Genomic DNA, 25956 nt, shown 5'->3' with positions numbered 1-25956 from the left:
GGACTCAATCCTGGGACTCCAGGATCACACCCTGGGGCAAAGGCAGGCGCTAAAACACTGAACCACCCAGGTGTCCCTGTCCCAAATACTTTGTATAAAACATAACAACCCCTTAGACTTCAGTTGTTGGGAAGGCTGCTTATAGGCCATGTCAGGAAAAAAGAAAGGGATGAATGGAAACCAGCTGTAAGTGGGAACATCTTCCTCATGAGCCTTCACATAAGTGTTACATCTCAGGCACATATAGACCAGTTCCTTGGGTCTCTAGATTTAAAAAGAGAACTGTAGTTGTCTAATGAGAATATATAGCAGATGGGAAAGGAAAAGGGTTCCCGTTAAGTGTGGGTTAGCACACACTATCCACTAGAGTGTTTCCATAGCCATGAAGAGTTCTCCTAAATGAGATGAAAGCCTCTTTTCACTAACACAGATTGGGAAGAAAGGGAATACTTTTAACCAGGAGGTCATGATCTGAGTACTTTTTTCTGTCCTCCTGTGTTCATTTATTCAACAATCCCTCTAGTTCAGTTATGATGTGGAGTTCTTTAATACTTAACAAATGATGAATGAGATCTAAGCTGGAGAAAAAGCTTTAGTCCCATCATCTACCATCTTTATAAGGAACACTGAAGTTTGGGGGCAGAAAAGCTGTATATTCGGTGTCAGAATATATTGCCATTTGCAGGGAGTAGCCTTTCCAGTGATATATGATCAAACCCTTCAGTTGCTTCAATCCTGAGAGAGTTTTTGTTCAACCCTCCAGAGTTCTATGCCACAGGTTTTATAGTTTTGACTCTTGCTCAAGTCATTATGACAGTTGGCATTTCTTGTTTTTGTTTTATTTTAAATTTATTTTTTTGCTGCTCATTTTAAGATGAGACAAATATGGTCTGGTATGACTGGATGAGGCCCTCTCACGCACAGCTTCACTCTGACTACATGCAGCAGCTGACTGAGGTCAAAGCCAGGAGCAAGAATAAAGTTCGGGCTGTCCAGCAGCTGATACAGCGTCTCCGGCTGATTAAATCTCCTGCAGAAATTGAGCGAATGCAGATTGCTGGGAAACTAACATCACAGGTATGGTTCCTACCAAAAAAGTATTTTCCAAATTAAAAAACTGAAGTTCTTAGGGTTTGGTGGGCCCCTTAATGTCCTAGGAGATGAGCATCCACCTTCTATTTTTCTATTTGGTGAACACGTCTAGAGACTTGGTCAGTACCTTGCAAGGCTAGATAAATCTGCCTTCTTGAATCTTTCACCCGTGGTTTTAGTTGTCTCCTTGGAACAACATAAATTAATTCATTGTATTTTCCTTATGATAACTAAAATCATGGCAGCTAATAAACACAGTTTGATTTCTAAAGAAGACTCAGGACCCAAAACGATAGGGCTTACAAAATTTAATTTATTCTAGGAAACAGATATAGTACAGCAACAGCTTTAAAGGAAGAATATCTTTCACTGTCAAAAGCTGTCTCACAGAAAGGGTCCAGAGAAGCCAGGTTCAGGCCCTTGTCCTCCCTCAGTAAGGGTGGCAGGATGCATTTTCTCTCATGGATAAGGAGCACAGATAGATGTACGCACAGAATGCCGTGGAGCCAGGGAACCCAAAACGAAATCTCAGCTAGGAATTTTGCCTATTTGGTCATATTGGCATATTCCTGCTGTACAATAGCAAAGCCCTTCAGAGAACTCACAGTGAGACAAGTACAAACCATTAATCTCATAAGACTAATTTGCCATTTTTAGCCATTTTTAAGTATGCAGTTCATTGGCATTAAATACATTCCCAGTGTTGTCAATCACCACCACTGTATATCTCCAGAACTTTCTCATGGTCTCCTGTTGAAACTGTACCCATGGCACACCTGGATGGCTCAGTGTTTAAGCATCTATCTTCTGCTCAGAGTGTGATCCGGGGATCAACTCCTACATCAGGCCCCCTGCGGGGAGCCTGCTTCTCCCTCTGCCTCTCTCTCTGTGTCTCTCATGAATAAATAAATAAAATCTTAAAAAAAACAACAACAACAAAACTATTGTACACAAAACTATTTTATACAAAAAAAACTATTGTATACAAAACTATTTTGTATATAAAACTATTTTGTATATTGCACATTAGACAATAACTTCCCATTTCGCCTTCCCTCTAACCCCTGGTGACCACCATTTTATTTTCTGTCTCTATAATTTGACTATTTTATTTTATTTTATTTTATTTTTTAAGATTTTATTTATTCATGAGAGACACAGAGAGGGAGAGGCAGAGACATAGGCAGAGGGAGAAGTAGGCTCCCCCACAGAGAGCCCAATGCAAGACTCGATCCCTGAAACCCAGGATCACAACCTGAGCCGAAGGCAGACACTCAAACTGCTGAGCCCACCCAGGTGCCCCTAATTTGACTACTTTAGGCACCTCATATAAGTACAGTCATACAGTATATGTTCCTTTATTTCTGATTTGTTTCATCAAGCAAAATGTCTCCAGGATTCAACATGCTGTGATATATATCAGAATTTCCTTTCTTTTTAAGGCTGAATAATATGCCATTTTCTGTATATGCATCATTTTATTTATCTGTTCAAGTGTTGACAGGACATTTGGGTTGTTCCTATGGTTTTGATTTGCATTTTCCTAATGGTTAGTGATGTTGAGCATCTTTTCATGTGTTTATTGCCCTCACAACATCTTTAATGAGTATGTTTCATGTTGTGCCTTGACCAAAGTCAGTGCCATGCAAGAATTCAGCAAAACAGCTCAAGCTAATTTCAGGAATTAACCCTCCCAGAGCAGTCCACTCCCATAACCCACTGTCCACTCTTTTTTCTAATAAAACAGTAATCCCTAGTGTGATATCTTTACTTGCCTTACAATATCTCATAATCAGATAGATAATCAAAATCCATATGCAGAATCCAAACATTTACAGTATCCAGTGTGGGGTTGGTATGCATTTAAACAGGTAGCTGAACCACCCATTTATACTTTCCCATGTTTTTGTAACTGTATAATACTTTTGCTTCTTGGATCTATAAGTGTCCATTCTTTATGGTATATATCTACTAAATTATTAATCTATCATTAATCATCTCTAAATACTTCTCAGACTAGTTTGTCTCCAAAGGGATAATGTCCTGAGATAGCTTTAATTCAGTCTCCCTCTGTATTTGATCATTAATATCAGTATTATCCTCAGTTTTTTAGTATCTACAATATTAATTTTACTTATGCCTCCCTGTTATACCATATAGCAGTATTATTGTAGTTACAGTATAAATCATGGTGTAGGTGCACTTTCGTGGCTCAGTTGGTTAAGCATCTGCCTCTTGGTTTCAGATCAGGTCATGATCTCGGGGTGTGAGATTGAGCTCCATTCCAGAACTATTTAAGGTTCTCTCCCTTGCCCTCTGCCCCTTCTGCCCCACATTCATGCATGCATGCACGTGCTCTCTCTTCCTCTCTCTTTCTCAAAAAATATCATGGCATAATTATTTTTTTTAAAGAATTTATTGGAAAAAAAAAAGAATTTATTGGGACACCTGAGTGGCTCAGTGGTTGAGCATCTATCTGCCTTTGGCTCAGGTTTTGATCCTAGAGTCCTGGGATCGAGTCCCACATCAGGCTCCCTATAGGGGAGTCTGCTTCTCCCTCTGCCATGTCTCTGCCTCTCTCTCTGTTTCTCTCATGAGTAAATAAATAAAATCTTTGTTTTAAAAAAAAAATTATTTGAGAGAGAGAGCATGTGCACAAGCAGGGGAAGGGAGGCAGAGGGAGAGAGAGAAGGAGACTCTCAGCTGAATGGAGCCCAACACCAGACTCAATTCCAGGACCCCAAGATCACAACTTGATCCAAAGTCAGATGCTCAGCTGACTGAGCCACTCAAGTGCCCCTGCAATCTTTTCTTTTCTTAAATACAATGTATTATTTCTCATAGGAATATAGATGAGAGGCCATATCTCTGTTTTTTCAGGATTTAAAACATCTTGAGAACATAACTAAATTCCTTCTCTAAGGTTACATGGTTTGACAGATATTAGTTTCCAGTAAGGAAACCTGCAGCAGAACCCATTAATCTACTACAGGAAGCACTCTAGTCCTGTTTAAAATCTGTCCAGTACAGGGGTGTGATCTCACAACCCTGATATCATGATCTGAGCTAAAATCAGGAGTTGGATGCTTAATCAACTGAGCCACCCAGGCACGCCCTTAGTAGGTCTTTTCTAGCAGTATGTCTTTACTCATTAAAAACAAATATGCCTGGGTAACAGTCTGTTGAGTATCTGACTCTTGGTTTACGCTAGGATTCTGATCTCATGGGTTGTTGGATCAAACTGTGTCCTCAGCAGGGAGTCTGCTTGAGCGATTCCCTCCCTCTGCACCCTTCCCATGCCCCACCCTCTGCGAGCATGAGCACTCTTTCTCTCTCTCAAAATAAATGAGTAAATCTTTAAAAAAACAACAATAAATCTGCCTGCCCAAATACTCCTAAGCAGCAACTAATTCCACTAAAGCTCTTATTTCATATGGGCTAACAGCAGAAATGTCATTTATTACTAACTGCTTTTCTTCAATTAGGAAGTACATTTGGTACTTCAAAAGTGTTAATTCCCCAGGCTTAGATCACATGAGTAGTAGTCACTCCTACATAGACTTTGGTTTGAGTGCTTTGTAGCACTTCCCATAACCAAACAAATTTCAGAATTCTCAGGAATGTGGGCCCACCAAGATGTACCTAGAATTTATCCTATATCAGTGATCCAAGTGTCCTAGTTGTTCCTCCTCCTCATGCCTTTTCACCCACAAAAACAGGGCAAATTGCTATTTTTACATATATAATAGTAATTTGACAGAAGGGATATGCAGTAGGTAATATTCTACCATCATATTGTGAACCTTTTTAAAAATCTATTTGTTTATTTATTTTTTAAAGATTTATTTTATTCATGAGAGAGACAGATATAGGTAGAGGGAGAAGCAGGCTCTCCATGGGGAGCCCGATGTGGAACTCGATCCTGGGACTCCGGGATCATGCTCTGAGCTGGAGGCAAGTGCTCAACCACTGAGCCACCTAGGTGTCCCTGTTTGTTTATTTATTGAAGGATTTTATTTATTTGAGAGAGAGCACGAGCAAGGAGGAAGGAGCCAAGCAAGGAGAAAGGAGCCGAGGTAGGCAAAGAAACTGACTCCATGCTGAGCAGGGAGTCCCACATGGGGCTCCATCCCAGGACCTTGGGATCAGGACCTGAGCCAAAGTCAGCCACTTAACCCACTGAGCCACCCAGGCACCCCTCTGGTACTTTTTAAAACCATCATCGTGATTAACAGTATATGATGTTAATTTAGATTTTTAGTCAATGTTTTTCAAATTCAAACTGCTAAACCATTTTCCACAAGTAGCTCCTCCATAATAGATCCATCCTGTGAAATGCGAATCAAAAAGCACTAACATATTTGCATATAATCATAGGGCTCCCATTTCTTCATCCATTTGGAGGACATAGGTCACTCTGGGAAGTGTATTAATTGTTCAGCTCTCTTTTTGGCTCTTCAAGAAAGGAGACTTTATCAGAGTCCTTTGCTCCAGTGGGCTTCTGAGTCAAAGCTAAAAAAAAAATAATATTCTTTTCCTGTAAGCATCTCTTTAGGCACCAAAATTATGGTAGATTTTCCCTCTTGTGGTACTCATTTATTGGCTCCCTCCCCCTCAGCAACAGTCTGGCCTTTATTCCTTTTTTCATCACTAATTTTAACCCACACCTTTGCCCCTACAGTAGAATTTTCTGGTTAGTCCTTTGCCAATAATAGGGGGATAGATTGCATATGTACAGAAAAATGGGACTGTACTGTTGGCAACCAAGGTAATTTTTATTTGAGCTTTAGTGGGGACCAGTGGTCTCTGTCATTGTTTAGTGCATTGCTGCCTGGCTTGAGTTCCTCCATGTCCATTCATTTCATGGACCTTCGTTGCCATTTCCAGAGAACGAATTAGGCTGTTAATGTATTTATTCCAATTACCTTCAAACCTTGGCATTGAATTTCTTTGGTAAGCATCATTATGGCTTGCCTTGTTTTGTCCTCAGAATTTCCATAGAGATTTCCAAAGGGCAGTGGCCCCACAAGTGGAGATCTTTTACCATCCAGTTCTGTATGGCCCACTTGTTAGACCGATTGCAAGGCAGTTGGCAGCAGCCTAGGATGAGTATTTACCTAAATAGCAAGACTTCTATTTGTATCTAGTTCTATCACAGGTAAGAATATAATATAATTCAGCTCAGTGGACCAACTTATTATTATTACCTTCTTCCATGAGGATTTTACTTTCTGCTGGACTCAGAGCACATCTTTCCCATACAGAATGACTCTTAATTCTGAAACTGCTTCTGTAAACCAGACCAATTGCCTGGCATCCATGGGGCAGTTGGTCGAAAGAAGAGTCTCAAAGAAAAAAGACTCATAAATATGAGTCTATCCCATCTGCTAGTAGTATGCTTTATATAGTGCATTTCCATTTTATGATTAAGCCTCTTTGGACATTGCCCTTCTTACTGGAATGTTTTTCTGACATCAGCAATGATATGATGTATTTCAGGACTTAATTTGCTCTTATAAGTCTTTTAGGTATTAGGGCTATCTCAGTAAATGCCCCAAAATAAATCAGCAATTGTCTTTCAAAAGACATAGAGTGGAAAATAGCATCTAATAATATCTTAGCCCCAAAGCCCAGAGGTCATCTTGGGGTAGAGATTATGGCTTTTTTGGAAATTCCAGTAGGTATTAGCAGTGGCTGACACTTTATAACATTATTTCAGCATTAGGATCATATGGTCCTAACATGATAGCTTAAGCCATAGCCTTTTGCAGTTCTAAGAAAATTTTTTTGTTAAGGCCCCTAACCAAATAAGGCCTTTTCCATTGTAATTTTATAAATTGGAGCCAAGAACATCCCTAAATGAAGTATAGTTTTCCTAAAAGTCAAATATGTAGAGTAGGTATTGTTCAACCTCTTTAATCTGAGGGTCAGAAAGTGATAACAATTTATTCCTAGTGGTCTGTAATATGTCTTAAATTGCTCCAACCCATGTAATCTCTCCAAATTCCATAGTCTGTGTGGGGCCCTGGATTTCTAGCAAGGTTAGTCAATCATCCACAATCAGTCATAGGACTTATGACCTTAGTAAAGTCGCTTTTAACTTGATTTACAATTTCAGATAAAAATAATCTGGGGGCACCTGGGTGGCTCAGTCAGTTAAGCCTCTGACTCTTAATCTCAACTCAGGACTTGATCTCCTGGTTGTGAGTTTAAGCTCTGCACTGGGCTCCATGCTGGGCTTGGAGCCTACTTTAAAAAAAGAAAAGAAAATAATAATACCATCAATATATTATATTGTCCAACTATATTAGATCCCAGTCTTGCCTTATCAGATTGTGACAATATTCAGAGGAGTTTTCATATTTTTGAAGTAATATTGGAAACCATTCCACGTGAATGCAAATTGTTATAGACTCTCACTGATGATTGATAACTAGAAAATTGCATTAGCTGGATCAATAGAAAATACTAATCACCTTTAGCTTGTATGTGTTGGATAGTGTGAACTGTACTAGAGACAGCTGAGGGGCAGCCCAAGTGGCTTAGCGGTTTAATGCCACCTTCAGCCCAGGGCCTGATCCTGGAGACCTGAGATCGAGTCCCACGTCAGGCTCCCTGCATGGAGCCTGCTTCTCCCTCTGCCTTTGTGAGGCTGTGTGTGTGTGTGTGTGTGTGTGTGTGTGTCTCATGAATAAATAAATTAAAAAAGAAAGAAAACTTCACCTTAAAAAAAAAAAAGAAAACTAGAGACAGCTGGGTATAGTTTTATTGAGCCCCCTATAGTCTACGGTTAGTGACCTGACTCATCAGCTTTCCTCGTTGGCCACACTGGCGTATTGCAGTGAGTTTATGGACACTAAAATACTTGTATCTGACGTCTCCTCGTTTAGGATAGTGATTTCTTACTGCCTTCCAGATATCCAATAATGTTTCCAATTTATCGTCTCAGGTTAATTCTAAAGGCTCCCACCTTGCATGTCTGATGAGTACTAGATGAAGGGAGGATCCAAGCTACTCCTTTTTTTAATCACCTAGTAGGGGGAAGAATTTTTATTCAAACATTATATTCATATCAATTGTACATTCAGGTAAGGGAAACATTACAGCATCCTTTTTTTATCATACATGCCAACTTTTTTTTTAAGATTTTATTTATTATCTATCATTGATTGATTGATTGATTGATTGATTGATTGATTGGAGAGAGCACAAGCAGTGGGGGAGAGAGAGGGAGCCCGACAGGGGGCTCAATTCCAGAACCCCAGAATCATGACCTGAACCAAAGGCAGACACTTAACCGACTGAGCCACCCAGGCACCCCTTTTATTCCAACTTCTAACCAGACTTTAATTTTCACTCTTTTCACAGTAGCATCCCCACAATACCTTGAAATGATTCTGTCATCCCTAAGGGGTTCGTTTGCAGCCTTAGGCAATGCTGCATAATGTGTTCCTGTATTCAGTAGATCTAAAACAGTTTCTTCTCCACATCCAGCCATTCACTCACACATTTGTAAAATGTCTTGCATTCCCTCCCAGAGAGGACCCTGGCCTTCATAGCAATCTTCTTTTTCCATTATTATCTTTAAATTAAAAGCCTGTATTGTGACATCTGATAATTAGAATCTTTTTCTTTCTAAAGTCCTCTAAACTCAAGTAAATTGAATATATCTGCCTTGGGATTTTTTATACCCTGAGAAGTTTGAGGACAGGCAGTTACCAATTCTCTACCTAACTGTAAAATTATCAAAGCTTGGTAGCTTTCAATTTCTTCCTTTTTATATCATTTTTAATTAACCATATAAAAACTGAATTTTTTTTGAAGATTTTTTATTCATGAGAGACACAGAGAGAGGCAGAGACACAGGCAGAGGGAGATGCAGGCTCCCCCAGGGAGCTCGATGTGGTACTCAATTCCAGGACCCCAGAATCATGATCTGAGCCAAAGGGAGACACTCAACCACTGAACCACCCTGTCATCCCCAAAACTGAATTGTTTTAGGATCTGAATCGTTACTCCCCCCTTTGTTGTTTTCTTTCCATTTGCTATTTTCTTTTGTAAAATTTATATAGCATAAAGTTTAGTTTTTAAACCATTTTTAAGTATATGACTTAGTAGCATCAAGTACATTCACATTGTTGTACAACCAGCACCATTATCTGTTTCCAGAACTTTTTCATCATCCCAAATAGAAACTCTGTTAACTATTAGACAATAACTTCACATTTTCCCTTCCCAGCCCCTGGTTTTGATGTTATATTAAAAACAATTATTACCAAATCCAAGGTCATGAAGCTTTTCCCCTGTGTTTTCCACTAAGAGTTTTAAAGTTTTAGCTCTAATGTTTTGGTCTTTGATTCATTTTTTAGTTAATTTTTTATGTGTTTCTTAGCAGAAACATATGGGTAAATCTTCATGACCTTGGATTTGGCACTGGATCCTTATATATGATGCCAAAAGCAGTAGTAACAACAACAAAAAAATAAATTGGACTTCAACAAAATTAAAAAACTTTTGTACATCAAAAGACATTATCAAGAGAGTAAAAAGGTAATTTATGAACAATAGAAATGTTTGCAGATCTCTACCTGATAACAATCTAACATCCAGAACATATAAAGAACTCTTAAAACTCAACAACAAAAAGATGAATGTCCAACTTTATTCTTTGTATGTCCTCTTTCTTGTTGGATTTTATTTCTCCTGTGAAGTCCTAAACTCATTTTTATCTTTTTATTATCCATAGGAGGAAGTTGATATTAAAGATCTGAAACTAAAAAAAAAAAAAAAAAAAAAAGATCTGAAACTATCTTTTTACATCCTCCTAGAGTCCAACAACAATGTCATATATGAAGTCCTTTATTACAGTGTCAGTCACAACCTAAGTAAGGAGCATCCATCCTATAACGGTGTTCATTTCCTTTATCAGATAGTCAGTGTAGTTCTACCTGCATCCACAGCATTTATGCAGCTTCAGGAGGCACTGACCATGTATATAACAAGGGAGAGACAGGGCAATTACCCTTCTATGTTGGGCCTCTCCCTTAATCCATTCTAGTAAACTATGGATTGTCACGTCAACCACATTGAGCCTCTAACAATTTCCCTCCTCTCAGCAGTATTTAAAGCCGGAGATACTGCTCCTTCATATAATTCTCAGGAGCCATCTTTAAAAAGAATTCATCAGTTTGTATCTAAATCTGCGCAGTGGCTCATTTCCTTCACTGAATAATCCCTTTCGTGATCTTTTATCCTCCATCATCAGTTTGCCCTACTTGAATTGGTTGTAGTGTGTCTCACAAGCTGATTTATCAAAAATTAAAGTGGCCTGGGTTCCTTTGGTTGGAGCTCCACCTGCCGGCCATGAAAGTGAAACTTCTGAAGGAGAGTCCCGTTGCTTTCAGCTAATACAAAGCAGCAAACACTACCACTAAATTTTTAACAGAACTGCCATTAATTTGCAATTCCCTTCCAGTCCATTTTACTACCTGCTAAAGTAAAGTTCAGCTTTTGTCAATTCCTGATTCCACAGATTTCAAAGTCAGTGCTAATTCAAACCAAGGATGGCTTGTCAGTCACCCAAGCTCATAATGGCATTTTCATCATCTTTATCAGAATCATTCTTTTTCTTTCAAAGTAATGCTTTAACCATATACTTAAGAATAATTCAGATATGCTGGAACAACTGGATATCCACATGCAAAATAACGATGTTGAATCCATACCTTAGGAAACCCAGGCTGGCTCAGTGGTTGAACGTCTGCCTTCAGCTCAGGTCGTGATCCCAAGATCCTGGGATCAAGTCCCGCATCAGGCTCCCCGTGGGGATCCCGCTTCTTTCTCCCTCTGCCTATGTCTCTGCCTCTCTCCTTGTGTGTCTATCATGAATAAATAAAAGTCTTCTAAAAAAAAAAACAAAAAAGAATCCCTACGTCATACCATGTACAAAAATTAACTCAAAATCAAAGACCTAAATGTAAGAGCTAAAACTGTAAAATTCTTAGCAGAAATGTAGATGTGAATCTTCATGACCTTGAATTTGGCAATGGATTCTTAGGTATGACACCAAAATAAGCAACATAAGAAAAATAGATAAATTGGACTTCATCAAAGTTAAAAACTTCTGTGCATCAATCAATTGACATCAAAAAAGTGAAGGCAGCCTACAGAATAGGAGAAAATATTTGCAAGCCATATATACAATAAAGATCTAGTATCTGGAATATGTAAAAAACTCTTGCAACTCAAAAACAAAAAGATAACCCAGTAAAAAATGGGCAAAAGGGCTACCTGTGTTGCTCAATTGGTTAAGCATCTGCCTTCAGTTCAGGTCATGATCCCGGGGTCCTGGGATCGAGCCCTGAGTTGGGCTTCTTGCTCAGTGGGGAGCCTGCTTCTCCCTCCCCCAGCCTTCCCCACTGGTCATGTGCTCGCACTCTCTCCCTCTCTCTCTTTCCCTCAAATAAACAAATAATCTCTTTTAAAAAATGGGCAGAGTACTTAAATGGACATTTCTCCAAAGAAGATATACAAATGATCAATAAGCAATGAAGAGATGCGTTATATCATTAGCTGTTATGAAAATGCAAATCAGGGCAGCCCCGGTGGCGCAGTGGTTTAGCGCCACCTGCAGCCCGGGGTGTGATCCTGGAGACCCGGGATCGAGTCCCACATCGGGCTTCCTGCATGGAGCCTGCTTCTCCCGCTGCCTGTGTCTCTGCCTCTCTCTCGCTCTCTCTGAATGAATAAATAAATAAATCTTTAAAAAAAAGAAAATGCAAATCAAAACCAAAATGATACACTACTTCATACCCAGTAAGATGGTTATAATTTAAAAACAGGGATCCCTGGGTGGCGCAGCGGTTTGGTGCCTGCCTTTGGCCCAGGGCACGATCCTGGAGACCCAGGATCGAATCCCACATCGGGCTCCCGGTGCATGGAGCCTGCTTCTCCCTCTGCCTGTGTCTCTGCCTCTCTCTCTCTCTCTCTCTGTGACTATCATAAATAAATAAATTAAAAAAAAAAAAAACTAAAGAGGGGAGGATGGCAGTGGAATAGGAGAACCCAAGGCTCACTTCATCCCACAAATACAACTAGATAACTACTAAATCATCTTAAATACCCCAGAAATTGATCTGAAGACTGGCAGGACAAACTTCCCTAAAGATAAGGAAGAAGACACATTGGAGAAGGTAGGAAGTGTGGAGAAAATCAGATTGTGGTCTCTGATGGGGAGAGAGCCACAGTCCTAGTAAAGTGCAAGAAACAAAGCTAATACACAAGGAAGCACACGGGGAAGACAAATCCCCTTAGCAATTGGCTTGGAAAGTGAGAGGGCCCAAATTTTGTGAGTTCTTGCAACCAGCAGGCTTAAAGCCTGGAGTTTGAAAACTCAGCATGTTTGGCTCTGAAGGAACTCAGAGGATATGGAGGCTGTTTTTGGAGAAAAAGCAGGGCAAACAACCTGTGGACATACACCATGGGAACAACTATCTGAAAAGGACCTGGGGCACACAGTGTGGGGGTTAGTTGCTCATCTGAGAGCATGTCCCAAAGAGGCAGCAGTCACAGAGAGATCCCTCTAGAACAAAGGAACTGGCAGGCTCCATTTCTCTCTCCTACCCTTCAGCATAAGCACTGGGCCACCTATGAGAATCAACACAGCGCCAACACTTACTACCTAACATGCTTATACCAAGCCCCACCCCCCAGCACTCTGGTGGAACAGCCTTTCCTAGTCACACTTTTTCTCAGTCTCATTGGACCCTCTCCCCCAGAACAGTGGCCCAAACCCTTGCCAACACCATATCTACTGGCCAAGGAGTTTTGCAAGGCCTTGGTTCCAATCGCAGCAGCAGTAGGTCTCATTTCACAAGCAGACCAAAGCACACCAGTGGAAATGCACCACATTCAGGCCAGGGACCAGATCCTGCTCATAACAGGCAAAGAGAGCCCCTATAGACAACTGGCATGAAGGATAAAGCAGCCAGGACACAATAGCAGGGTACAAGCAGCACACATTGGAGATACTCCCAGAAGTGGCCGGCAATGGGGAAACGGCACACTACACTGCAGGATATTATAGGACCTCTTCTTCATAAAACCATTACCCTCAACAACAAGAGATATACCTGACTCTCCTAACATACAGAAACAAGCAGAGACTTAAACAAAATGAAATAACAGAGGAATTTTCCCCAAATGAAAGAACAGGACAAGACCATGGCCAGAGAGCTACACAAAAGAGATATAAATAACATGCTTGATGGAGAATTTAAAGCAATGATCATAAAGTTACTGGACTTAAGAAAAGAGTGGAAGACATCAGTGAGACCATTAACACAGAGGTAAGGGAATAACAGCAGAGATAAGGCCTCAGTAAATAAATGAGAAACATGCTCGATGGCATGAACAGCAGGCTGGAAGAAGCAGAGAAACAAATTAATGACCTAGAAAACAAAGTAATGGAAAGTAATCAAGATGAAGAAAAGAAAAAGAAATTATGCAAAATGAGAACAGACTTAGGGAACTCAGTGACTCTATCAAACATAACATGATAGGAATCCTAGAAGAAGAGAGAGAAAAGGGAACAGAGAATTTATTTGAAGAAATAATAGCTGAAAACTTTCCTAATCTGGGGAAGGAAGCGTACTGAGATCCAGGAGGTACAGAAAACCCCCAACAAAGTAAAAAAAAAAAAAAAGATCCACACCAAGTCATACTGTAATTAAAAAATTAAAATGGCAAAATATAGGGGCACCTGGCTGGCTCAGTTGATAGAGCTTGCAGATCTTGATCTCAGGTTCGTGAGTTTGAGCCCAGTATTGGTGTGGAGGTTGTTTAAATAAGTAAACTTTAAGTAATAAATGAATAAATAGCTAAATACAGTGATTAAAAAATACTAGACAAAAAACAGTTATATATAAAGGAAACTGCATAAGGCTATCAGATTTTTCAGCAGAAACTTTCCAAGCCAGAAAGGAGTGGCATGATATATTCAAAGTGCTGAGGAAAAACCTGCAGCCAAGAATATTCAGTAAGGCTATCTTCAGAATAGAAGGAAAAATAAAAGAGTTTTCCAGACCAACAAAAACTAAAGAACTCATGACTAATAAACCAGCCCTGCAAGATATATTAAAGGGGACTCTGAATAGAAAGACCAAAAATGACAGTATGAAGGTAAGAAACCCAAAAGTGGTAAAAATGAATATTTTTGTTAAAAATCAGCCAAGGAACTCACAAAATAAAAAGATGTCAAATATGACACCATATACCTAAAACATGGGGGGGAGGGGAAGAAGAGTAAAGAATGGGTTGAAACTTAAATGACCATCAACTTAATATAGACTGCTATATGCAGAAAATGTTATATACAAACTTAATGGTAACCACTAATAGATATACAAAGAATAAAGAGAAAGAAATCCAAATATATCACCAAAGTAAACCAGCAAACCACAAGAGAAAGAGACAAGAAAGGATCAGAGAAAATCTTCAGAAACAATCACAAAATAAGTAATAAAATAGCAATAATTACATATCTATGAATACTTTGAAGTAAATGGACTAAACACTCCACAATCAGAAGACATAGGATGACAAAATGAGTTTAAAAAAATAAAAAAAGACCCCATCTATATCTACAGTCTACAGACTACAGACCATCTGTAGTGTATAGAGACTCACTTTAGACCTAAAGACACCTGCATATTGGAAGTAAGGGAATGGAGAAACATTTACCATGCAAATGGATGTAAAAGGAAAGCCAGAGTAGGGGCGCCTGGGTGTCTTGGTTAAACATCTACCTTCAGCGCAGATCATGATTCTGTGGTTCTGGGATTGAGCCCCACCTCAGGGTCCCTGCTCAGTGGGGAAACTGCTTTTCCCTCCCTCTCTCACTCTCCCTGCTGTGTGCTTGCTCTCGCTCTCTCTCTCTCCTCTCTCTAAAATAAATAAAATCTTTTTTTAAAAAAAAGGAAAGCCAGAGTAGCAATACTTATATCAGACAAAATAGACTTTAAAACAAAGACTACACCATTCTCTTACAGTATACACAAAGATAAACTCAAAATGGTTGAAAGATGTAAATGTGAGACAAGAATCCATCAAAATTCTAAAGGAGAATACAGGCAACAACCTTTTTGAACTTGGCCACTGTAACTTCTTGCAAGACACATCTATGAAGGCAAAGGAAACAAAAGCAAAAATGAACTCTTGGGACTTAATCAGGATAAAAACTTCTGCACAGCAAAAGAAACAGTTAACAAAACTAAAAGACAACCTACCAAATGGGAAAAGATATTTGCAAATGACCTATCAGATAAAGGGCTAGTATCCAAGATCTATAAAGAACTTCTTAAACTCAACACCCAAGAAACAAAAAATCCAATTATGAGATGGGCAGAAGACATGAACAGAAATTTCACCAAAGAAGACATACACATGGCCAACAAGCACATGAGAAAATGCTCCGCATCATTTGCCGTCAGGGAAGTACAAATCAAAACCGTAGTAAGATACCACCTCACACTAGTGAGAATGGCAAAAATTAACAAGACAGGAAACAACAAATGTTGGAAAGGATGTGGAGAAGGGCGAACCCTCTTGCACCGTTGGAATGCAAATTGGTGCAGCCACTCTGGAAAACAGTGTGGAAGTTCCTCAAAAAGTTAAAAATAGAGCTACCCTATGACCCAGCAGTTGCACCACTGGGTATTTACCCCAAAGATACAGATGTTCATAGCAGCAATGTCCACAATAGCCAAACTGTGGAAGGAGCCACGATATCCTTCAACAGATGAATGGATAAAGAAGATACACACACACCACACACACACATACACACACACACACTGAAATATTAGCCATCAAAAAGGACCAATACCCACCATTTGCTTCGATGTGGATGGAACTGGAGAGTATTATGCTGAGTGAAGTAAGTCAATTCGAGAAGGACAATCATCATATGGTTTCACTCATACGGGGAGTATAAGAAATAGTGAAAGGGATTATAAGGGGAAGAGAACTGAGTGGGAAAAATTAGAGGGAGACATAGCATGAGAGACTCCAAACTCTGGGAAATAAACAAAGGGTTGCAGAAGGGGAGGTGGGCACTGAGGAGAGCACTTGATGGGATGAGCACTGTGTTATACTATATATTGGTAAATCGAACTTCAATAAAAACAAGTGAAAAAAAAAAAACAGACTACAACAAGAGACAAAAAGGACACTATATAATAAGGGAACAATCCAACAAGAAGATATAATAATTTTAGGTATTTATACACCCAACGTGGAAGCACCCAAATACATAAAACAGTTAATAACAAACATGAAGTAATCAATAATACAATAAGAGTAGAGGATTATAACAGCCTGCTTACATCAATGGACAGATGGTCTAAACAGAAAATCAACAAGGAAACAATGACTTTGAATGACATGGTGGACAGATGGATTTTATAGATCTATTCAGAACATTCCATCCTAAGACAGAAGAATACACATTCTTTTCAAGTGCACATGGAATATTCTTCAGACTAGATCACGTTAGGTCACAAAACAAACATCAACAAATTCCAAAAGATTGAAGTTATACCATGCATATTTTCTGACCACAGCACTATGAAACTAGAAGTCAACCAACAAGAAAAAATCTGGAAAGACCACAAATACATAGGAGTTAAATAACATGCTACTCAGCAGTGAATGGGTCAGCCAGGAGAAAAAAAAAAAAAAAGGAAATTTTAAAAAGTACATGAAACCAAATGAAAATGAGACCACAACATTTTAATGCAGCAAATGGATGCAGCAAAACCAATCCTAAAAGGGAATTTTATAGCAATAGAGGCCTACCTCAAGAAGCAAGAAAAACCTCAAATAAACAACCTAACCTTACTCCTAAAGGAGCTAGAAGAAAAACAAAAAATGAAGCCTAACACCAGCAAAAGGAAGGAACTAATAAAGATGAGACCAGAAATAAATACTATAGAAACTGAAAAAACAGTAGAACAGATCAATAAAACCAGGAACTGGTTGTTTGAAAAAAAAAAAAAAATCAATAAAATTGATAAACCTCTAGCCAGACTCCAAGAAAAAAAGAGAAAGGGCCCAGATAAAAGAAATCACAAATCAAAGAGGAGAAATAACAAACACCACAGAAATATAAACAACTGTAAGAGACCATTATGAAAAACGGTATGCCAACAAATTGTACAACGTAGAAGAAATGGATAAATTCCTAGAAACATAACCTACCAAAACAAATAGGAAGAAATAGAAAATTTGAACAAACCCATTACCAGCAAAGAAATTGAATCAGTACTCAAAAAACTCCCAACAAAAGTTCAGGACCAAATGGCTTCACAGGTAAATTCTAGCAAACATTTTAGAAAATTAATGCCTGGGACCCCTGGGTGGCCCAGTGGTTGAGCGTCTGCCTTCAGCTCAGGATGTGATCCCAGGGTCCTGGGATCGAGTCACATAATAGGCCCCTTGCAGGAAGCTAGCTTCTCTCTCTGCCTATGTCTCTGCCTCTCTCTGTGTGTCTTTCATGAATAAATAAATAAAATCTTAAAAACACACACACACACACATTAGGAAGAGCTGCCATGTGACACAAAGAAATGGAAAGACATTCCATCCTCATTGTTTGGAGGAACAAATAGTATTAAAATGCCTATACTACCCAAAGCAGTCTACACATTTAATGCAATCCCTATCACAATACCAACAGCATTTTTCACAGAACTAGAACAAACCTAAAATTTGTATAGAATCACAAAAGACCCTGAATAACCAAAGCAATCTTTAAAAAAGCAAAGCTAGAGGTACCACAGTTCTACACTGTGATATCAAGTTATTTCAAAGCTGTAGTCATCAAAACAGTATTGTACTGGCACAAAAACAGACTCATAGATCAGTGGAACACAATAGAGAGCCCAGGGACGCTGGGTGGCTCAGCAGTTGAGGATCTGCCTTCAGCTCAGGGTGTGATCCCAGGGTCCTGGGATCGAGTCACATATTAGGCCCCTTGCAGGAAGCTAGCTTCTCTCTCTGCCTATGTCTCTGCCTCTCTGTGTGTCTTTCATGAATAAATAAATAAAATCTTAAAAAAAAAAAAAAAAAAGAATAGAGAGCCCAGAAATAAACCCATGGTCAATTAATCTTGACAAAGCAAGAAAGAATATCCAATGGGGAAAAGACAGTCTCTTGAATAAAATCTTGCTGGGAGAACTAGATAACAACATGCAAAAGAATGAGGCTGGACCATTTTCTTACACCATACACAAAAATAAAATAGATTAAAGACCTAAATGGAAAAAAAAAAAAAAAAAGACCTAAATGTAAGACCTGAAATCATAAAAATACTTGAGGAAAGCACACGCAGTAATTTCTCTGACATTGGCCGTAGCTACTTTTTTCTAAATAGGTCTCCTTTGGGGCACCTGGGTGGCTCAGTTGGTTAAGTGTCCGACTCTTGATTTTGGCTGGGGTCATGATCTCAGGGTCGTGAAATCAAGCTTCATGTTGGGCTCCACACTGGGCATGGAGCCTGCTTAAGATTCTCTCTCTTCCTCTCCCCCCCCCCCCCCCCCCCCGCCACCTCGAGCACACCGGCACTCTCTGTCTCTCTTAAAAAAAAAAAAAAAAAACCTCCGAGGGAAGGGAAACAAAAGCAAAAATAAACTGTTGGGACTACATCAAAATAAAAAGCTTCTGTACAATGAAGGAAGCAATAAACAAACCTAAAAAGCAGCCTACAGAATGGGAGAAGATATTTGCAAATGATATCTAACACCTAATAAAGAGTTAGTTGAGCATCTGCCTTTGGCTGAGGGCATGATCCTGAAGTCCCAGGATCGAGTCCCACATCAGGCTCCCTGCATGGACCCTGCTTCTCTCTACCTATGTCTCTGCCTCTGTGTCTCTCATGAATACATTTCTTTTTAAGTATCCAAAATACATGAAGAACTTATACAACACAACACCCCAAAACCTAATAATCTAGTTTTTAAAATGGCAGAAGACATGGGCAGACATTTCTATAAAGATGCTCATCATTGCTTATCAGGGAAATACAAATCAGATCATATAATGGTATAATGAGATACCACCTCACGCCTGTCAGAATGGCTAAAATAAAAAACACAAGAAACACCAAGTATTGGCAAGGATGTGAAGAAAAATGAACCCTGTGCACTATTGGTAGGAATGCAAAACTGGTGCATCCATTATGGAAAAAAGAGAGTTTCCTCAAAAAGTTAAAAGTAGAACTGCCCTGTGATCCAGTAATTGCACCACTGGGTATTTGTCCAAAGAATACAAAAACACTAATTCTTTTTTTTTTTTTTTAAGATTTTATTTATTCATTCATAAGAGACACACAGAGAGAGAGATTGAGAGGCAGAGACACAGGCAGAGGAAGAAGCAGGCTCCCTACAGGGAGCCTAACATGGTACTCGATCCCAGGTCTCCAGGATCAGGCCCCAGGCTGAAGGTGGCACTAAACCGCTGAGCCATCTGTGCTGCCCCAAAAACACTAATTCAAAGGGATATGTACACCCCTATGTTTATAGCCAGATTATTTACGATAGCCAAGGTAGTGAAGCAACCCAAGTGCCCATCAATTGATGAGTGGATAAAGAAGAGTAGGATGGATAGATAGATAGGTAAAATGGAATATTAACCATTAAGAAATGAAATCTTACATTTACAATAATATAATGGAGCTAAATGGTATAATACTAAGTGAAAAAAAAAAGAAAGAAAAAAATACTAAGTGAAATAAGAGAAAGATACCATATGATTTCACTCATGTGGAATTTAAGAAACAAATGAGCAAAGGGGAAAAAAGAGAGACAACCAAGAAACAGACTTCAACTATAGAGAACAAACTGATGGTTACCAGAGGGCAGGTGAGTTGGGGGTGGGGGGGGATGAGTGAAATAGGTGATTAAGGAGTGCATTAATGATGAGCACTGGGTGATTAAAATGTAAAAATAAATTTAAAAAATTAAAACACATACACACAAAATAACAAATGTTGGTAAGGAAGTGGGAAAGTTGGAACCTTTCACATTACCAGTGTGACTGTGGAATGGTTCAACCACTGTGGAATAACTTGGAGGTTTCTGAAGAACTCAAACATAGAATTGTCTTGTGACCTAGCAACTCTGCTCCTAGGTATATACTCAGAAGAACTAAAAAAGGTACTGAAACAGATACTTGTACACAAATGTTCACAGAAGCAGTGTTCACAATAGCCAAAAGATGCAAACAACCCATGTATCCAGTCAGTAGATGAACACATAAAAGTGTGTGTGTGTGTGTGTGTGTGTGTGTGTGTGTATGCATGCACAAAATTTTTCTGTGCTATTTACTTACCAGAGTTTTGAAAGGAAATAATAAAAAGACAAAGGTGCAGGTAAGAGTCAAAAAAAGAAAGTTCCCTCTTTTTAGTGAGTGAGCCTCAGCGAAAATACCACACATTTTCCTTTTTTTTGCTTTAGCTTCATGCTACAAATGTAGCACTAACAAGTTATTCATCAACATTTGTACACGTATATAGATAAATATCCTTCAACTTTCATTGTAATTGCTAATTCATTCAGAAGATATTTATTATTTACTATGTTGCCAGGTACTGTTCTAGATTCTAGAGACCAAGTGGTGAGCAACACAGACTTGCCATGTGACCCTGTCCTCAGTGTACATTCTAGTTGAGGAGAGACAGTAAACAAACATGCTATAGTCAGCTGGAATTAAATGCTGTGCAGATAAACAAAGCAGTGGAAGGGGATGAAGTGTGGTAGAAGTGCTGCTTTAAGTAGGTGGTCAGAAAGGCATCTATCAGGATGAAACATTTGAGGAAGGATCAGAATGAGAACAGGAGCAAGCCATGCAGCTACTTGCATGACTAGCTCACCTGCTTTCCCTCTCTATGGTGATGTCATTGACTCATATTTGTAAATGTTATTAAAAACATTCCTTCCAAAAAAAAAAAAATTCCTTCCCATGTTGCCTTCACTCTTAAAACAACTCTAGAGAAATTCCTTTCTAGTGGTGGTATTATTGTATAGTCCTATACATGTGCAACTGACTTGTTTTTATCCCACAGACGTGGGAAATATAGCTGACAGCTTTCCTTTCCACACTGGCTGCCAGAAAACTCATAAATTTGCAGCCCATTCATAGTGCTATAGTAATCATGAAGGTCATTATGGTATGCATTATTAGTTTTTTGAGCTCCATTCCACTTAAGGCTTGCTTTTCTTTAACTCTGCCATAAATTTATGCTATCTTGTTGTATTTTGTGCATATTAATCAAAATCTTTTTTTGATGCCTTGGTGTCTCAGTGGTTGAGCATCTGCCTTCGGCTCAGGGTGTAATCCTGGGGTCCTGGGATCGAGTCCCATATCGGGCTCCCTGCATGGAGCCTGCTTCTTCTTCTGCCTGCATCTGTGCCTCTGTCTCTGTGTCTCTCATGAAAAATAAATAAAATCTTTAAAAAAAAATCTTTTTTTGGGAATAAGGTACACTGGTGAATGATAAACATATATGTTCATTAAAACACACACACACACCATATAGTATTTATACGATAGGTCACTGATTCTGAACTTGGGGCAGTTTTGTTCTTTGGAGAATATTTGGCAATATCTGATTATCACAGTTGGGAAGTGCTGTTGGCACCCTACAAAGAGTTATCTAGTCCAAAATGTCAAAATTGCTGAGGTTGGGAAACCTTAAAATAGACTGGACCATTCAATCCATAATTTCATACGTTTCTAGACTGTTTTGTAACATAAATGACAAGTGTATTCCCTTGTAACTTACTCTAGCATACCAGTGTATATTCTGAGTGTGATCGTTGGGTCACCCTTCCACTAAATCTGTCATCAGTCAAATAGTCCTGAAAGCAATAGTTTCCTCTTCAGAATCTGTTTCATCGTACCCACAAAATCACAACTTCAGATTAACAAAATTGAGGAGAATGGTGCTTTTCATTTGAGCTCCAGTATTTTTGAATGTTTTGAGTCAGCAACATAGTTAAAATGACACTGTTCACCCTCCATTCTGTTTACAGGCTTTCATAGAGACCATGTTTGCCAGTAAAGCTCCTGTGGAAGAGGGCTTTCTTTACGCTAAGGTGAGCTTTAAAACATTGGAAAGGTTTTGTTGGAAGCAAAAATAGTAAAGTAATTTCATTGATTTGTAGATGGCATCCAGTTGGCTTTCATGTAAGTGACCTCAGTGGAAAGGATTTGGTTCTTCAGTGTTGCTGATAATTTATTAGATGTGTCTGAAATACGCAGAGCTACAATTAAAATTAATATCACATAGCTGTTGTAAAAATGCAATCATATTCCAGTGTTTATCTAAATAAGAATAAAAAACACGAACTTAACTATATCTCTGTACTCAGCCTTGATCGTAGGTTTTCAATATTCTCTTCTGGACTTAATTTGAAAATTGTAGGAAATTTAGAGCACTCAGAGGAACAGAACAGACTTAATAATAAGGTCAAATAACAGGATTGGCAGGGAATAAAAAATAACCTGGAATTGCAGCACAGTAAGTTTGGTTAGATTTGATAACTTGTTTTCCAGTAATGATGGGAAAGAAGTACTTAAATGGAGAGAGCCTGTGCTGGCACAGCCCTGAGGAAATCCTATCTTCAGTCCTGCTTGGCTCTTGTTTTTCAGTTTGAATTTGAATGCCGGGCCCGTGGTGCAGACATCTTGGCCTACCCGCCTGTAGTCGCTGGAGGTAATCGGTCAAACACTTTGCACTATGTGAAGAATAATCAGCTCATCAAGGTATACGAAATGCCCTTCAGTGCCACTTCCTATGATGCCACTTCTAAAGCACTTTATTATAAAATGATTTTACATACATTATCTCATTCGATCCTCCCATTGGCACTGTGAGATAGGAGCAATTATTAACATGCCTGTTCAACAGATGAGGAAAATAAACTTTAAAAATTATGCAACTCATTAGGGCAGAGCTGAGAATTCTACCCTAAAGCCTCTGCTCATTTTATTTTTTTCTGCTCATATTTTTTTTTTTAAAGATTTTATCCATTTATTTGTGAGAGACACAGAGAGAGGCAGAGACATAGGCAGAGGGAGAAGAAGCAGGCTCCCTGCAGGAGCCCGACATGAGACTCGATCCCGGAATTCCAGGATCACGTCCTGAGCCGAAGGCAGACTGCAACCGCAGAGCCACCCAGGCATCCCTCTGCTCATATATTTTAATAACACTCCTTCTCAGAGGACTTGGGCAACAGCAGGCCATGCATATGAGCAGACAGATTTTGGTAGTACCTTATTGTTTTCTCCCCAAGTATCTATACAAGTAAAGAATTATATATGCCTTTATTAAGCCCACTTTTTTAAAGATGGGGAAAGGGTTTGTTTGTTTTTTGGAGCCCAACACAGGGCTTAAACTCGTGACCATAAGATCAAGACCTGGGCTGAGATCAAGAGTCAGACGCTTAACTGACTGAGCCACTCAGGCACCCCAAAGTTCACTTTTAATTATCTGTTTTCATTTTCAGTAATTTCAGAAGAATAAATGTAACAAACATATAAATTATACAACATATTTTTTAAATGAATACTCATGAACTGATCCCTCATTGAAGAGCTAGAACATTACCAGTTCCATGCATCTACTTCTATGTCTTTATGCTCTGCTATCCTATTGCCTGCCTCCCAGAGATAACTAATTGGTTATCCTAAATTTTTCTTTGTCCTTGCCTTGATTTTTTTAAGTAGTTGTATGACATATACATGATTCCCAAAACAATATTAATTAGTTCTGCTTGTTTGTAAACTATGTAAAAATTAAGTACTGCTATATGTAGTTTTTGGGGACTTTTTAAATTTATAAATGTGATAAAACAATAGATTTTTTCCCAAGTATTTGTATTTGTTTATATTCCTACTGTTGATATATAATTTTGTTGACTACACCCTCTCTATCCCTTGATGTTAATCAGACTCCTTCATTTCTGCCATTCTAATTGGTATAAAACAGTATCTCATTGTGGTCTTAATTTCCATTACCTTAATTACTAGTGAAACTAAGCATCTTTTTTATCTTTAGCATTATTAGTTTCAACTTGCTGATGTGTTGTTTAGGATATTCTGATCTGTGTTCATGAGTAAGATTGGTTTATTTTTCTCATACTTTTCTGATTTTCATATCAAGACCAGGAAAAATTAAGAGTCCTGGGATCAAGCCCCATATCCAGCTCCTTACTTGGCAGGGAGTCTGCTTCTCCCTCTGTTCCTCCCTCTCTCCCTACTTGTGGTCTCTCTCTTGCTCACTCTTTCTCTCAAATAAATAAGTAAAATATTAAAAAAAAAAAAAAAAGTAAGCATACATTTGCCCTGTGCACCAGTAATTCCATTTATAACCATTTTTCAGGAAAAATTAAAACATAGATCCACAAAATGCCTTGTACAATAATGTCCATAGCAGGTTCGCTCCTAATAGGCCAGGCATCCATCACCAGGATATTAGATAAGGAAATTGCCATGTGGTGTATTCTTCAAATAAAAAGGAACAAACCACTGCACTACCAACCAGTGATCTCAAAAGCATTATGCTGAGTGAATAAACCAGACACAAAAAATTATAAATTATGTGATACCATCTACATGAAGTTCTAAAATGGGCAAAACTAATCTATGTTTATAGAAATCAGATTAGTGGTTGCTTCTCATAGGAATATTGGCTGGGAAGGGGCCTGATGGCATGGTTACATGGGTGTATACATATGACAATACTAACTTAACTCTATGTTCTTAAGTTCTATGTTTCACTGTGCATACATTAAATCTCAAAAACTTTGGCTAAAAAAAGAAATCTTGCCAGAGGTTTGCTGAGTTTTGTTTTTCTTGTAAAACCAACTTTTCACATCATTAATGGTATTTTATCTTTGTTTATTATTCCATTACACTGGGCCCTTGTCTTTATTAATTTCACCTTTCTACTTTTTGTTTATTCTCTTGTTCTTTTTCTGGCTTCTTAAATTAGATGCTAAACTCATTAATTTTCAACCTTCTTTTTTTATTATAAATGTCTGAGGATAAATTTCTCACTTTCATTATATTCCACAAGGTTTTCCTAGTTTTTAAGTGTATCATATATTAAAAACAATCAATACAATGTACTGTTTAAAAATAAAATTTGAATGAACAACCATATATCTATCATCTAGGACGAGAGGAACATTACTAGCCCCCTGAGCAATCTCAAGCACATCCCCCTCTCTGTCTCCTACCATCTTGACTTTGGTTTCAATCATTTTTGTTGTTGTTTTTCTTCATAATCTTATCCCCTATGTGTCTATTCCTAAACAATATAGTGTCCATTCTTGAAAAACTGAAGAATAAGCGTAAGTGTAGCTGTACAGGGAAAGAAAAGTATTGCCATTATTAGATAAATTGGCCCGAGAGAAAATCAGTTGAGAACTTCTAGGTCATAGTCTTGCTTTGGTTATCTGAAAGTTTACAAGGGCCTTTTCTGGTGAAGTCTGTGGGCAAGGTCCTCAGCAATCTGTGAGAAATGCAGGCAGGGTACTGTTGCGGCATCTGGGCATACTATAGTGTGAGCCCGGTGGGCATGTGGCTGAATTGTACAGTCAGAACAGGCTGCCGTGGTTCCGCCTCCAGCTTACCACAGCTGTGTCAGCCTCTCAGAAACAGGCCAAAGCAAAACCACTTTGACAGGGTTTGTTTAGATTTACGTGCATGTTCACCTTTCCTTCTTACATCTTAAATGGCCCTCCTGGGATCACCTTCCTTCAACCTGAAGAAAATCCTTTAGGTGCAGGTCTGTGGCCTGAT

General features: G+C 38.8%; 1 protein-coding gene across 3 annotated transcripts in view; it reads left to right on the top strand.

The window, feature by feature from the left end:
* XPNPEP3 (X-prolyl aminopeptidase 3) overlaps positions 1 to 25956 on the top strand; it is a 75229-nt gene that overhangs the window by 30866 nt on the left and 18407 nt on the right. For all 3 annotated transcript variants that reach the window (XM_025458898.3, XM_025458893.3, XM_049115811.1), the window contains 3 exons: positions 875 to 1077; positions 22182 to 22244; positions 22801 to 22914. In XM_025458898.3, the coding sequence (XP_025314683.1) occupies positions 875 to 1077; positions 22182 to 22244; positions 22801 to 22914 (380 nt within the window). The remainder of the gene's footprint in view (positions 1 to 874; positions 1078 to 22181; positions 22245 to 22800; positions 22915 to 25956) is intronic.

Source organism: Canis lupus, chromosome 10 (assembly GCF_003254725.2).
Source record: "Canis lupus dingo isolate Sandy chromosome 10, ASM325472v2, whole genome shotgun sequence".
Taxonomy (NCBI): Eukaryota; Metazoa; Chordata; class Mammalia; order Carnivora; family Canidae; genus Canis; species Canis lupus.
This window is presented reverse-complemented; position numbering and strand designations above follow the sequence as displayed.